Here is a 16,667-nt window from a genome sequence, read left to right as displayed (position 1 = left end):
GCGGCAACAGAATGCAAATCCAAACTCTTGGTTCAGTATCTCAGATATTGCCTTAAGAGTCACATGCAAGCGATGAATATGAAAATATTTTGCCCAGATATTCGCACACAGACTACGACTTATGCTTTCTAGTATAAATACTATTTTTGTCCAGCTTGTCTCTCCCTTATTAGAAAATCCAGCCTTATCAGCACTGGAAAATATGGGTTCGGGACACAGGGATTGATCCCACGTGGATTTAATAATAATAATAATAATAATAATAATAATAATAATAATAATAATTTTATTTAATAAAAGAACATTCCTAAAATAAAAAAAGTGATACAACAGACCATAGGATAATTCTGCCTGAAATGCAGGCACTTATATTCTACCATCTAAGGAAATACATTAAAAAATATTCTTAATGTACTAAAAAGCAAAAATATACTATTCAAGGAGTAAGAACATGATTTATTACTAGTCTTAATGAAATATAGACTTATCATAAATGCACGCTATATTATTCTTCTATATCTCTCTGTTAACCAAATGATGACATACTGCTTGGAAATCATGACTATTAATATTACTAATACTACTACTACTATTATTACTATTATTATTATTTTATTTTCCAACTGTCGTACTGGAACAACAATGATTGTTTAGTTTAACTTTGACAGTTTTTGGCAGTTCTTTGTTAAAACATTACCAATGTCAGCTGCTTCTAACCTAGCAATTTTATTCGAAGTGTTTAATGCCAGTGCGAATGCTTTTTGCTTTTGCTTTTTGGTGTGTTTCTTTGCCAAGTACTTTTGCACTTTTATATCGCCATTTGTTCAGATTTTTTTTGTCTTTTTTATATAAATACTAGCTGTGCCCGGCCACGCGTTACTGTGGTGAAGTATGGTGGTATGAGAAATAAAGTATTGAGGAATTGGTGGTAGTTAAGGTAAAGAGGTTTTCCCTTGGCATTAAATCCATTATAAATGGGTTATATAGCTGTATGGAAGGGCCTTGAGTCTACACTGCCATATAATCCAGTTAAATCAGATAATCTGTATTTGATAGGCAGTGTGGAAGAGGCCTAAGTGAGGCCTAACTCTGCCTGTCCCCTGGGCTGAGTGGGTTGCTAGGAGACCAAGTGGGCGGAGCTTAGCCTTCTAACTGGCAGCAATTGGATAAAAACAATTATTCTTCTCCCTCTAATTAGGACTTTATTTTTCTTTTCTTTTTGTTGTATGAACGTAGAGGCATGGATGAGGGGTTGTGCTGCCAAGTTTAGTGTTTCTGGGATGTGTAGTTTTGTTGTTTTGTCCTAGGCCGAAATCTCATTACCCTTTTATATATATAGATGGACATTTTAGCTTTGTTGTTGGTTTTTGGGTTTTTTTCTCTTTCTCCCTTTTTGATCCTTTTTAAATCTCAGTTTTCCTACTTTCTATACAATCAAATGTTCTCACTCTTTCGATGTTAATTTACTCGATCTTATGGTAAAACTTCAATAAAAATATAATAATAATAATAATAATAATAATAATAATAATAATAATAATAATAAGTTTATTTATATCCCACCTCCATCTCCCCCGAAGGGGACTCGGGGCGGCTTACAGCAAAATCAGATACAAAACAATAACAAAATACGAAACATCAAAATACAATAACAAAAACCAATAATAATATAAACACAGTAACCGGGGGGAAAAAACAGAAACACAGTATTAACACAATGAGGTTGCAATAGTGGATAAGCAAAGTGCACATTATGAGTTGCAAATTCAGAAATAGATAAGGATCTAAAGGACGCCTATCTCTATCTCTCCATGGACCATTTCTGTCTGTTTAAAAAAAACCTAATATCGGAATCAAACTCGGCAGTTTCCACCGATCTGGTGCCAGCCGAGCGTGAAATGAACATTGCTCCAATTAAGATCCGGCTTGCGAGATTTGAAGGTGCGAGGGTTTCAAGTTATTAACGCAACGCGGCTCCCAAATAAAGCAAAAGGGACAAAGCCAGTGCTTGGGAGAGAAAGGAAGCCTAGTCCGAGAGATATCAAAAAAGCCCGAGCTAGGTTTTATAGGGAGATAATGATTCGATAGCAACTCGTTGAATCGATGGAACGGATTGATTTCTTGACTCGCTCGTCCGCTTCTGATTTGATGTTTAGGAGCGATGGGACTTGCAGGCTGAGAGCATCCGGAGCGGTGGTGCAATTCCTGCCATTGAAATAGAAGGCTGTCATTTAAAAGGCACTGTTTACATTCGCGGCTCCTTAAGGGTTTATAAACAGGAAATTTTCATATATTTTTCAATTATAGGGAAATGATGACTTTTTTTGTCCTGCGTTGCTACTGATGGCCACAAGGGGGCTGTGTTACTTTGTTGAATTTCGATTGAAATTGAACACCTTTTCAATATAATTACCTTAAGGATGTGTCTGTGTGTGTGTGTGTGTGTATATATATACACACACACAGTAGAGTCTCACTTATCTAACACCCGCTTATCCAACATTCTGGATTATCCAAGGCATTTTTGTAGTCAATGTTTTCAATACATCGTGATATTTTGCTGCTAAATTCGTAAATACAGTAATTACTACATAGCATCACTGTGTATTGAACTACTTTTTCTGTCAAATTTGTTGTAAAACATGATGTTTTGGTGCTTAATTTGTAAAATCATAACCTAATTTAATGTTTAATAGGCATTTCCTTAATCTCTCCTTATTATCCAACATATTCGCTTATCCAATGTTCTGCCGGCCTGTTTATGTTGGATAAGCAAGACTCTACTGTATGTGTATATATATATATATATATATATATATATATATATATACACACAGTATATATATACTGTATATATATACATATATGTATATATATATACATATATATATATATACATATATATATACATATATATATATGCGTGTGTTCAATTTTGTCAAGGAACTTTCCATGCAATGTTTTGTTGTGCCAGCTGTCAGCTCTAGTTTGTAGTGCGGTTTTCTTGTACTGGTTTTTTTGTCTGCTGTGCTTTGAGGAGTTTCTGCTTTTTGACTTCAATCAAAGCAGGTTCTTTACTTTGCTTTTACATATTCTGCCAGGGCATGTTCTTCTTCTTTGCTTGTTTTACTACACACACACACACACACACACACACACACATATATACAGTAGAGTCTCCCTTATCCAACATAAACGGGCTGGCAGAATGTTGTAATTACAACATAACATTACTGAGTATTGAACTATTTTTTCTGTCAAACTTGTTGTATAACATGATGTTTTGGTGCTTATTTTGTAAAATCATAACCTAATTTGATGTTTAATAGGCTTTTCCTTAATCCCACTTTATTATCCAACATTTTCGCTTATCCAAGCTTCTGCCGGCCCCTTTAAGTTGGATAAGTGAGACTCTACTGTATATGGATTCACACACACACACACACTATAAAATATATTCTCACTCAATGTATATATACCATAAAGCACATGGGTTAAACCCTTGAGCTGGCTGAACTGCTGACCTGAAGGTTGGGTTGCTGACCTGAACGTTGCTGGTTCGAATGTGCAAGATGGGGTGAGCTCCCGTCTGTCAGCTCTAGCTCGCGGGGACATGAGAGAAGCCTCCCAGCTAACACATCAAGGAGTCACCTGGGCAACGTCTCTGTAGACGGTCAATTCTCTTACACCAGAAGCATCTTGCAATATGTTCTCAAGTCACTTTTGAGATGATTAAAACAACAACAACCATAACATCATCCTCCATCCTCCATATCCATCCTCTTTCAGTGTGATCAATCTATTTCCCCAATACATTGTAGTCCAATTGCTTTCCTCTGAGGCTGAGAGAGTGTGACTTGCGCCATGGGTTTCCATGGCTGGGCAAAAGTGGTTCGAATCCAGACCTCTAGCACCATAATCCAGCCATTCTAATGCTCCATCATTCCCTATAGCGAGTCCTTCCGAATCTGGGGGCGATGGATCTCTTTGTCCTTTTCTGCAAAGGTCCCAAAGGCGTGATTAATGATCTTTTCAGGAGTGAGAAATGGCCTTGAACAGATATTAACAGAAGCTAAAATTAGCCTCTTTTCCAGGCCTGGGATCCAGTGACGGATCTTCAGAACTGAGAGGGACATTCAAATGGCCTTTGATTCCTTTGGAAAGAGACAGAGACTCTGCAAATATGGCCAATAATAATAATAATAATAATAATAATAATAATAATAATAATAATAATAATAATAAACATCACACAGTCCTAGACACTTGGGAAGTGTTCAACTTGTGATTTTGTGATACGAAATCCAGCATATCTATCTTGTTTGCTGTGTCTTCTTCTTCTTCTTCTTCTTCTTCTTCTTCTTCTTCTTATTATTATTATTATTATTATTAACTGCATTTCTATACCGCTTTTCTCACCCCTGGGGGGACTCAAAGTGGTTTACAACATAATAAGTGGCAAAATTAAATGCCTTACATGTATAAAAATATATCACATATTTAAATAAAAAACATACAACTCTAGATTAAACAAACAAACAACCAATCATTTTTCTATGTAACATCGTTTCTCTATCCTGATAATTTTAACCTATGTTTATATCTCCATTTCTTCCTCGCCTATGCGCTATATATATATATTCTTCTATATACTGCAATTAAGTAACTATAACAATAATAACAAAAAGTTTAATTAATTTTTTTCTAGAATATACACGATTTAGTGTAGGTAATACACATAGTAAAATAGGTACTCTAACTTGCAGTCTTACTATTTATGTGCCTTTTTTCATATCTATATATTAACCCTTCTATACTCTACAATGTTGTTGTGTCAATAATAATAATAATAATAATAATAGCAAATGAGATATATATGCTAGATTTCATATCACAAAATCACAAGTCAAACACTTCTTCTTCTTCTTCTTCTTCTTCTTCTTATTATTATTATTATTATTATTAAGTGTTTGACTTGTGATTTTGTGATATGAAATCTAGCATATATATCTCATTTGCTGTGTCATAGTGTGTCTTTGTATTATTATTATTAACTTTATTCTTATAGCCCACCCCATTTCTCCGGAGGGACTCGGGGCGACTCACAAGCCTAAATACATGAGCAAAGTGCATTTAAAATATAAAAGAATACAGATTTGAACCTCAGTACATGTTGAATTCAAGGGGAACCACTTCCCAAAAGTACCGTATATACTTGAGTATAAGCCGACCCGAATCTAAGCCGAGGCACCTAATTTTACCACAAAAAAACTGGGAAAACATTGACTCCAGTATAAGCTGAGGGTGGTAAATTTCAGCAATAAAAATAGATACCAATGAAATTACATTAATTGAGGCATCAGTAGGTTAAATGTTTTTGAATATTTACATCAAGCTCAAATTTAAGATAAGACTGTCCAACTCTGATCAAATTATTCTCATCTTCTTCAGTGTAAATGTGCTTATGTATCCTTTTAATAATAATAGAGTAAAATAATAGATGTAATAATAATAATAATAAATATAGGAAAATAATACATGTCATAATAATAATAAATATAGGAAAATAATACATGTCATAATAAATAGAGTAAAATAATAAATTTAATAATAATAATAAGATCAGAGTGAAATAATAAACGTATTAATAATAATAATTAAAATTGAATAAAATAAATGTTTAGTAGCAACAATAATAGAGAAAAATAATAAATGTACCATATATTCTCGAGTATAAGCTGACCCAAATATAAGCCAACCAGGACCCTCACCCGAGTATAAGGATGTAACACGAGCACCTGCTTGTCCTATTTTGATGGATTCTTTTCAATTGGTTCAGCCTGAGGATGTGGACAAGGTGCTTGGAGAGGTGAGGGCTACCACATGCATCCTAGACCCCTGCCCATCCTGGCTGATAAAGGAAGCCAGAGGGGGGTTGGCCGAGTGGGTGAAGGTGGCGGTGAATGCCTCCCTTCAGGAAGGCATTTTTCCAGCGAGCCTCAAATTGGCTGTGATCAAACCGCTGTTGAAGAAGCCATCACTGGACTCCACTCAATTAGAGAACTTTCGGCCTATTTCCAATCTCCCCTTTTTGGGCAAGGTCATGGAATGTGTGGTGGCCGCACAACTCCAGGCATTCTTGGTTGACACTGATTTTCTGGATCCGGCGCAGTCTGGCTTCAGGCCGGGGCATGGTACCGAGACAGCCTTGGTCGCCTTAGTCGATGATCTACGCCGGGAACTGGACAGGGGGAGTGTGTCCCTGCTGGTTCTGCTGGACCTCTCAGTGGCCTTCGATACCGTCGATCACGGTATCCTTCTGGGGCGCCTTGCCGGGATGGGGCTCGGAGGTACTGTCCTGCAGTGGCTCCACTCATTCCTGGAGGGTCGGTCCTTGGGGGACACCTGCTCGGCCCCACAACCGTTGACTTGTGGGGTCCCGCAGGGGTCAATACTGTCCTCCATGTTGTTTAACATCTACATGAAGCCGCTGGGAGAGATCATCCGGAGTTTTGGGGTGAGGTGTCATCTGTACGCAGATGATGTCCAGCTCTGTCACTCCTTCCCACCTGTCACTAAGGAGGCTGTTCAGGTCCTGAACCGGTGCTTGGCCGCTGTGTTGGACTGGATGAGGGCCAACAAATTGAAATTGAATCCAGACAAGACAGAGGTCCTCCTGGTCAGTCGTAAGGCTGAACAGGGAATAGGGTTACAGCCTGTGTTGGACGGGGTCGCACTCCCCCTGAAGACGCAGGTTCGCAGTCTGGGTGTGATCCTGGACTCATCGCTGAGCCTGGAACCCCAGGTCTCGGCGGTGGCCAGGGGAGCCTTCGCACAACGAAGACTTGTGCGCCAGCTGCGCCCGTTCCTTGGGAGGTCTGACTTGGCCACGGTGGTCCACGCTCTAGTTACAGCTCGTTTGGACTACTGCAACGCGCTCTACGTGGGGCTGCCTTTGAAGACGGCCCGGAAGCTTCAATTAGTACAACGAGCGGCAGCCAGGCTTATAACTGGAGCGGCGTACAGGGAGCACACCACTCCTCTGTTGCGTCAGCTCCACTGGCTGCCAATATGCTACCGAGCCCAATTCAAAGTGCTGGTTTTGGCCTACAAAGCCCTAAACGGTTCCGGTCCAACTTACCTATCCGAACGTATCTCCTCCTATGAGCCCATGAGAACTTTAAGATCGTCTGGGGAGGCCCTGCTCTCGGTCCCACCTGCCTCACAAGTGCGGCTGGTGGGAACGAGGGACAGGGCCTTCTCGGTGGTGGCTCCTCGGCTGTGGAACTCCCTCCCCAGTGACATCCGGCAGGCTCCATCCCTTCTGAGTTTCAGAAAAAAGGTAAAGACCTGGCTTTGCGAACAAGCGTTTAATGAATGAATTATGATGGCTTTAACTCGGTCCAGACTAAGGTTTACGTGCAAGGTTTATGTGGACGAATGGATTAAGTATTTTATTATACTGTTTTAAATGTATTTATGGGATTGTTTTAAATTGATTGTTTTATATTGCTATGTTTTATTTTTCTACTGTATTGTGAGCCGCCCTGAGTCCCTTCGGGTGAGAAGGGCGGCATATAAATGATGGAAATAAATAAATAAATAAATAAAATAAGCCGAGGGGGGCTTTTTCAGTCTTAAAAAAAGGGGTGAAAAACTAGGCTTATACTCGAGTATATACTGTACCTTTAGGATCAAGTACAACCTGAGATTATAGCATGTCTTGAGTGTAAAACAAAAAAAAAATCAAAGATAAATGGATAGTTCAGCAGCTAAGCGGTTTAACCCGCTGCGTCACCGGGGGCTCCAGGTAACACATATTATTATTATTATTATTATTATTATTATTATTATTATTATTATTATTATTATTTTACCCCCCCCCCTCTCCTTGAGCTCAAGGCTGGGTATATTATTATATATGATATAATATAACAATATATTATTATGAAGAGTATATGTTATAGTATATTATTATATTTTATATGTATATATGTATGTGTGTGTATGTGTGGATATATACATTAGATTTTATATCTATATTTATTTATTTATTTATTATTTGATACATTTATTTATATTGTATATATGTATATATGCATGTGTTATCTATTATATATATATATATACACACACACACACACACACACACACACATACACACACACACACATACATATACACACAGTAGAGTCTCACTTATCCAGGCCTCGCTTATCCAAGTTTCTGGATAATCCAAGCCATTTTTGTAGTCAATGTTTTCAATATATCTTGATATTTTGGTGCTAAATTCATAAATACAGTAATGACTACATATCATTACTGCGTATTGAATTACTTTTTCTGTCAAATTTGTTGTATAACATGATGTTTTGGTGCTTAATTTGTAAAATCACAACCTAATTTAATGTTTAATAGGCTTTTCCTTAACCCCTCCTTATTATCCAACATATTTGCTTATCCAACATTCTGCCGGCCCGTTTAGCTTGGATAAGTGAGACTCTACTGTATGTATATATATGTACTGTATATATATATACAGTAGAGTCTCACTTATCCAAGCTAAACGGGCCGGCAGAATGTTGGATAAGCGAATATGTTGGTCTTAAAAAAGGGCTGAAAAACTAGGCTTATACTCGAGTATATACAGTAACTTTTCTGAAGTTTTTCCATTCGGGTTTAAAATGATAGGTGTGCACTTGATTGTCGTCCCCGCAACAATAACATTTCCATACTTTATGCAATTTTTGCACCATTTAGCTTCCTTAGCTCAATGCTACGGAGTCTTGGGAGTTGTAGTTTGGTGAAGCACCTAGATCAGCGATGGGCAAACTTGGGTGTGACCGACCTAGACTCTTTGCTTGTTTGCGATCCCCCAAAAACAAGCATTTTCCCCGTTTTCCGCTCTCTTCTCCGCACAGCAAGCGAGGGAAAAAAAAAGGATTGATGGCAGTGTGTTTCACCAAAGTTAATCCGACATTGGAATTAGTTTGCTCATTAAGCGCCGGGCAGCTCATTAATCCCGCTTTGAACACCTCTCTCCCTTTCTTTTCCACCCAGATTTATGATGAACGTGACCTGGAAAGGGAGGGACCTGTCCTTCACCGAAGACGGCTACCAGGCCCACCCCAGGCTCGTGGTCATTGTCCTCAACCAAACCCGCAACTGGGAGAAGGTAAGCCAGGGCTCAGGCCTGGGAGATGCGGTTTCCCAAGATCTCAGGCCTTCGCTGGGTCCATCAACATTGTCGAATGAATGCCATTTGGCACCAGCTGAACTGCTGTGGGCTCAGTGCTGTGAGGTCCTGGGAATTGTAGTTTTTCACGATCTTGGGTCCATCGACATTGTCGAATGAATGCCATTTGGCACCAGCTGAACTGTCATGGGCTCAGTGCTGTGAGGTCCTGGGAATTGTAGTTTTTCACGATCTTGGGTCCATCGACATTGTCGAATGAATGCCATTTGGCACCAGCTGAACTGCTGTGGGCTCAGTGCTGTGAGGTCCTGGGAATTGTAGTTTTTCACGATCTTGGGTCCATCGACATTGTCGAATGAATGCCATTTGGCACCAGCTGAACTGCTGTGGGCTCAGTGCTGTGAGGTCCTGGGAACTGTAGTTTTTCACGATCTTGGGTGTATCGACATTGTTGAATGAATACCATTTGGCACCAGTTGAACTGCCACGGGATCAATGTTGTGGGAGCCTGGGAGTTGTAGTTTCCCAAGGTCTTGGGTGTACTGACATTGTTGAATGAATACCATTTGGCATCAGTTGAACTGCTATGGGCTCAATGCTATGAGGACCTGGAGTTGCAGTTTCCCAAGATCTCAAGCCTTCACTGGGTCCATCAACATTGTCGAATGAATGGCATTTGGCACCAGTTGAACTGCCGTGGGCTCAGTGCTCTGGGGTCCTGGGAATTGTAGTTTTTCATGATCTTGGGTGTATCGACATTGGCACCACTTGAACTGCCATGGGCTCAATGCTGTGGGAGTATGGAAGCTGTAGTTTCCCAAGGTCTTGGGTGCATCAACATTGTCGAATGGATGCTATTCGGCACCAGTTGAACTGCCACGGGCTCAATGATGTGGGATTCTGGGAGTTGTAGTTTTTCTTGGCCAAGATTTCTGGGGCCTCACCAAACTATGACTAGAGTGCAGCATTTGCGGGAAAGACTATCCCATTACTGGCTAATAATAATAATAATAATAATAATAATAATAATAATAATAATAATACATTTGTTGTAGTTTGGTGAGGCTCAGGACCTGTCTGGCTGAGCTGTTTAAACCTCTCTCCCTAAAGTGGATTTAAAGTGGCTTTAAAGTAGATCCATGTTCTAGTGTGATGAGGTCCTTGGAGTCTCCGTTTGGAAGACAGGCAGGATATAAAGGATGGAATAAAGGGCCGGAAAAGCTGGATTTGGGACTCCAGAAAACCCAAACTCAACCCCAAAGGCCCTTGTTTTGCTACCTGGCCATGACATCTAGTTATTGCTCCTAAGACGAATCTGTTATGGATTTGCTCCTTTACCTCTCTCTCTGAGCTAGTGTGACCCATTGGGTTTCCATAAGTGAGATGTGGATGTAATGTTTTGATGTGTTCGCCGATTACTGAAAGACCGCAAAAAGTGCATTGAGAGAGACAGAATCATAATGCCAAGTGTTTGAATATTGTTTTTATATAGCGTGAGTAGCTTGGTTTTGAAAACAATAGAATGTGGATCCGGTCCTGTCTTTTCAGTAAAGTTCTTCATGTCCGATTTGTTTCCATGACCAAAGCGGAGAGGGTTTCGAACCCGGATCTCTAGAGTCGTAGCCCAGTGCTCAATCTGCTCTCTTTTTCAGTCCAGAATCAGCCATTTTTCCCCTTTTTATTCTCTGCGAAAGCCGTTGGCATCAGATCTGAATGACACCGAAAGGAGCCCGGATTTTAACTCGATTTAGCTCTCAATTAATTCACTGTTTCAGCGCGGCGGTGCCATCTGTAAAAAGCTGGCACCCTTATTAATCTCATCTGTAACTAAACGAGAAAGCAAGCGAACGAGAGGGAGGAAAAAGGGGCCGTTTTTGGGGCCCTGTTTTGCCAACCGAGTCACACTCTCGTTTTGTTCACTTTGGGAGGAAGGCAAGATTATGGGCAGCAGTTAAACCCCGGCCGCATTGATTTGCGGAGTCTTGGTGCGCAAGGATGATTGTATTTAATAACGCTGGAACGGAGAGAAAATGGAAGCAAAGGAGCCATAGCCAAGGGCATGACTTTATTTAATGTGCCCATTGGCAAATGGCTCGTATGTAATGGGCTAAATGGGGATGCTCTTATTGTCATCACTGGATTCTTCTTATTTTCGGCAATAGTAGAACAGTAACAAGAACACGAGTCCTATAAGTAGTAACAACTGATTGCTAACTGCCTTCAACCACATATAACTTAAGGATACCATATGACGAAAAGATCTCAAAGTCTCCTCTTTCGGTTTTGCAAACCCCTTAGGAAGAACAAAAGTGGCATCCATATGCTGTTATTGTGCCGTGTAGATATATAGACATGTCTAGATAGATATGAATATATATATATATATATATATATATATATATATATATATATATATGGCTTGTATCTGTAGCCATACATACACATTATTTTTATACATGAATTTACCCTCATATGTTTGCAAGTCTCTGCAAATTCTATATAGATATAATTATGTAAATAAAGAGAGATGTGTGGATAGATATTAATATATTCTTACCTACCTATATATAGGGCTTGCAAATATTACAGGGGGGAAATGAACATACAAATATATATACAGACATGTCTAGATAGATATGAATATATATATATATATATATATATATATATATATATATATAGCTTGTATCTGTAGCCATACATACACATTATTTTTATACATGAATTTACCCTCATATGTTTGCAAGTCTCTGCAAATTCTGTATAGATATAATTATGTATATAAAGAGAGATGTGTGGATAGATATGAATATATTCTTACCTACCTATATATACGGCTTGCAAATATTACAGGGGGGAATTGAACACACACACACACACACACACATATATATATATATAGACATGTCTAGATAGATATGAATATATATATATTCATGTATATATATTTACCCGTAGCTGCTGCATTTCCCACCCTCGGCTTATACCTGAGTCAATAAGTTATCCCAGTTTTTTGTGATAAAATTAGGTGCCTCCACAGCTCTGCTCAGGTCTTGCAAAGCCTTGGTTGAATCCATCCATACGTGGCATGCTCCTCTACTTTTCCTACCACCTTCTACCTTACATTATTGTGAGGTCTCCATACCTCACAACCTCTGAGGATGTCTGCCATAGATGTGGGCGAAACGTCAGGAGAGAATACTTCTAGAACATGGCCAGACAGCCCGGAAAACATACAACAACCCTGTGATCCCGGCCATGAAAGCCTTCGACAACACATTGACTTTTTCTTTTGCTGCCACTTTGATCAGAGTCCCATTGTCCTCCTTTTCCTCCCCATTTTGAATAACGCTTCGAAAGAAAGGAGGAAGGTAAGAGAAGAGTCCATCGCCGTTGCCGGCCGACACTTCTTTTGAGAATGACGCCTCCGCTCTCGAAGTGGAAGGATCTATGAATAACTTTGACTGCGCAATAAAGGTCGCCGTTCATTGCCAGGGACTGATCAGCCGCCTCGCATTGTCTTCCAAACCAAGGAGTTTCATTCCCTTCATTGCTTTTTCCTAGCCTTTGCGACCGGTTCTTCTTTTTATTTTTTCTCCTATGATCCAACAGGGATCCCTTGAGTCGATCCTTGCAAAATGGGAATTTTGAAGAGTCACATTTTCAATTGGACCCTTTGTGGAGCCGGTTCTGCCATTAGGAAAAGTGAAGCAGTTGCCTCAGTGAAGCAGTTTTAGCAATCTAGTTCAATGCACAATGAAACACAATTTGAATTTTTTTCCCTGTTCCTGGTTTGAAAGTATTATTTCCTGTTTAATTGTGCAGTACTTACCGTATATACTCGAGTAAGAGCCGACCCGAATATAAGCCGAGGCACCTAATTTTATCACAAAAAAACTGGGATAACTTATTGACTCGAGTATAAGCCGAGGGTGGGAAATGCAGCAGCTACGGGTATATATATATATATTCATATCTATCTAGACATATATATATATATATATATATATATATATATATATATATATATTTGTGTGTTCATTTCCCCCCTGTAATATTTGCAAGCCCTATATATAGGTAGGTAAGAATATATTCATATCTATCCAGACATCTCTCTTTATATACATAATTATATCTATATAGAATTTGCAGAGACTTTCAAACATATGAGGGTAAATTCATATATAAAAATAATGTGTATGTATGGCTACAGATACAAGCCATATATATTCATATCTAGACATGTCTATATATATATTTGTGTGTTCATTTCCCCCTATAATATTTGCAAACCCTATATATAGGTAGGTGAGAATATATTCATATCTATCCAGACATCTCTCTTTATATACATAATTATATCTATATAGAATTTTCAGAGACTTGCAAACATATGAGAGTAAATTCATATATAAAAATAATGTGTATGTATAGCTACAGATACAAGCCACACACACACACACACACACACACACATATATATATTCATATCTATCTAGACATGTCTACATATATTTGTGTGTTCATTTCCCCCTGTAATATTTGCAAGCCCTATATATAGGTAGGTAAGAATATATTCATATCTATCCAGACATCTCTCTTTATATACATAATTATATCTATATAGAATTTGCAGAGACTTTCCAACATATGAGGGTAAATTCATATATAAAAATAATGTTTATGTATGGCTACAGATACACAGGTACATGGATCTATATGTATAAAGGATTTGCAAAGACCTGCAAACATATGAGGGGAAAATTCATGTATAAAATTAATGTATATAGATAGATACAAATATAAAGGTACATAGAGATTGGATAAGCGAGTGTTGGATAAGTGAGACTCTACTGTAGGTCCGAATCGAACATACCGAGAAGGTAATATTTCGGTTTCATTGGAAAAGTTTTTTAAAGTATTTTTTGGCATTTGGCATGGATAGTTTTCCAATAATTCGATGACTCTTTGCATGTCCACCATAGATGGAAGAAGGCCTGGGAAGGTTTTCCACCTGCAACTTCCAGAATGCAAGCATCCTTGTCAGCTGGGGGATTGTGGGTGATGTAGTCCTTGGATCGGACTCTCCCAAGCTCAGGGAACCCGAGGTTGAGTCTTTGTGTCAGCCTCAAACTCGTTGTCTTCGTCTCACTCGTTCAGTCATTTTTGACTCTTGGTGACCTCCTGGACCAGTCCAGGCCAGAGCTCCCTGTCGGCTATCTCAGTCCCCAGTTCCTTCAAGGTCGAGCCAGTCACTTCAAGGAGACTGTCCATCCGTCTCGCCCTTGGTCGTCCTCTCTTCCTTTTCCCTTCCATTTTCCCCAGCATCGTGATCTTTTCCAAGCTTTCCTGTCTTCTTATGATGTGGCCAAAATACTTCATCTTTGCCTCTCATCTCCTTCCCACCAGTGAGCAACCATTGGGCATTATTTCCTGGAGGATGGACTAGTTGGACCTTCTTGCCAAGGTCCAAGGCACGCTCAGGATTTTCCTCCAACACCAGAGTTCAAAAGCATCTCTCTTCCTTTGCTCAGCCTTCCTTATGGTCCAGCTCTCGCATCCATAGGTTCCTATGGGGAATACCATTGCTTTGACTCTGTGGACCTTCGTTACCTGTGTGATGTCTCTGCTCTTCACTATTTTGTCAAGCTTGGCCATTGCTTTCCTCCCAAGAAGGAAACGTCTTCTGATTTCCTGCCTGTAGGAATCTTCTCGCCTAGATATACAAAGTCTGTCACTGCCTCCACGTTTTCTCCTTCTATTTGCCAGTTATCAATAGGTGTCGTTGCCATGATCTTGGTTTTCTTAATGTTTAACTGCAGCCCGGCTTTTGCACTTTCTTCTTTCACTTTGGTGATAAGGCTCCTCAGCTCTTCCTCACTTTCAGCCATCAGAGTGGTATCATCTGCATACCTCAGGTTGTTCATGTTTCTTCCAGCAATTTTAACTCCGGCCTTGGATTCCTCAAGCCCCGCACGTTGCATGATGTGTTCTGCGTACAAGTTGAATAGGGAGGGTGAGAGGATGCAGCCCTGATGTCCACACTCCTTTCCCAATCTTGAACCAGTCTGTTGTTCCGTGCTCTGTTCTGACTGTGGCTACTTGGTCTTTCTACAGATTTCTCAGGAGACAGACAAGGGGACTTGGTCTCCCCAGACCACCAAGAACATGCCACAGTTTATTATGATCCACACAGTCGAAGGCTTTAGAATAGTCAATAAAGCAGATGTTTTTCTGGAACTCCCAGGCTTCATTATCCAACGGATATTGGCAATTTGGTCTCTGGTTCCTCTGCCTTTTCTGAACCCAGCTTGGACATCGGGCAACTCTCGCTCCATGTCTTGCTGGAGTCTGCCTTGCAGGATCTTGAGCATTACCTTCCTGGCATGGGAAAGAAGGGCCACGGTACGGAAGTTTGAGCATTCTTAACGTTTCCCTTTTTTGGTATGGGGATATAAATTGATTTTTTCCAATCTGATGGCCATACTTGTGTTTTCCATATTTGCTGGCCTGTGGCATGCATCACCTTGACAGTATCATCTTTCAAGATTTTAAACAGTTCAACTGGGATCCCATTGTCTCCTGCTGCCTTGTTGTTAGCAATGCTTCTTAAGGCCCATTCAACTCACTCCTAGTGTTTGTTGCAGGCGGGCAAGTGGGAGAACAACACGCTGAGCCACAAGTTTTCGGTGTGGCCCCGGTACAATTCCTTCAACGACAGCGAGCCGGACAACAACCACCTGAGCATCGTCACGTTGGAGGAGGCCCCTTTCGTCATCGTGGAGGACATGGACCCCTTGACGGAGACCTGCGTCAAGAACACCGTGCCGTGCCGCAAATTCATCATCATTAAGTAAGTCCGTCTTTGGGTCTCCATCCAACTCACCTTCATTCAACCTCGTGCAACCCACGCAATGATGTTGTTTTCATATGTGAAGCCATGTCTTCATGCCATAGTTTTCGTAGGAGCAGAAAACATGGAGAAGAGGGAGCTTGCTGACCTATGATGATGATGATGACAGTAGAAAGGTTCTTCCTAATGTTCAGGTGGCATCTCATGAATCCTATGATGATGATGACAGTAGAAACGTTCTTCCTAATGTTTAGGTGGCATCTCATGAATCCATGGGTTCATGTCCTCCTCTTTGAAGTGGCAACATCTTCATAGGCCAGTGGTTCTCAACCTGTGGGTTCCCAGATGTTTTGGCCTACAACTCCCAGAAATCCCAGCTAGTTTACCAACTATTAGGATTTCTGGGAGTTGAAGACCAAAATATCTGGGGACCCACAGGTTGAGAATCATTGACCTATGATGATGACGATGATGATGACAGTAGAAAGGTTCTTCCTAATGTTCAGGTGGCATCTCATGAATCTATGGGTTCATGTCCTCCTCTTTGGAGTGGCAACATCATCATAGGCCAGTGGTTCTCAATCTGTGGGTTCCCAGATATTTTGGTCTACAACTCCC

At 40.1% G+C, this 16,667-nt stretch overlaps 1 protein-coding gene across 1 annotated transcript in view; it reads left to right on the top strand.

Annotated features, from left to right (window-relative positions):
• grin2a (glutamate ionotropic receptor NMDA type subunit 2A) overlaps positions 1–16,667 on the top strand; it is a 194,199-nt gene that overhangs the window by 130,733 nt on the left and 46,799 nt on the right. The window contains exons 5-6 of the mRNA XM_062964617.1: positions 9,061–9,175; positions 15,844–16,049. Of these exons, the coding sequence (XP_062820687.1) occupies positions 9,061–9,175; positions 15,844–16,049 (321 nt within the window). The remainder of the gene's footprint in view (positions 1–9,060; positions 9,176–15,843; positions 16,050–16,667) is intronic.

This window comes from Anolis carolinensis, unplaced genomic scaffold (genome assembly GCF_035594765.1).
Source record: "Anolis carolinensis isolate JA03-04 unplaced genomic scaffold, rAnoCar3.1.pri scaffold_13, whole genome shotgun sequence".
Lineage (NCBI taxonomy): Eukaryota > Metazoa > Chordata > Lepidosauria > Squamata > Dactyloidae > Anolis > Anolis carolinensis.
This window is presented reverse-complemented; position numbering and strand designations above follow the sequence as displayed.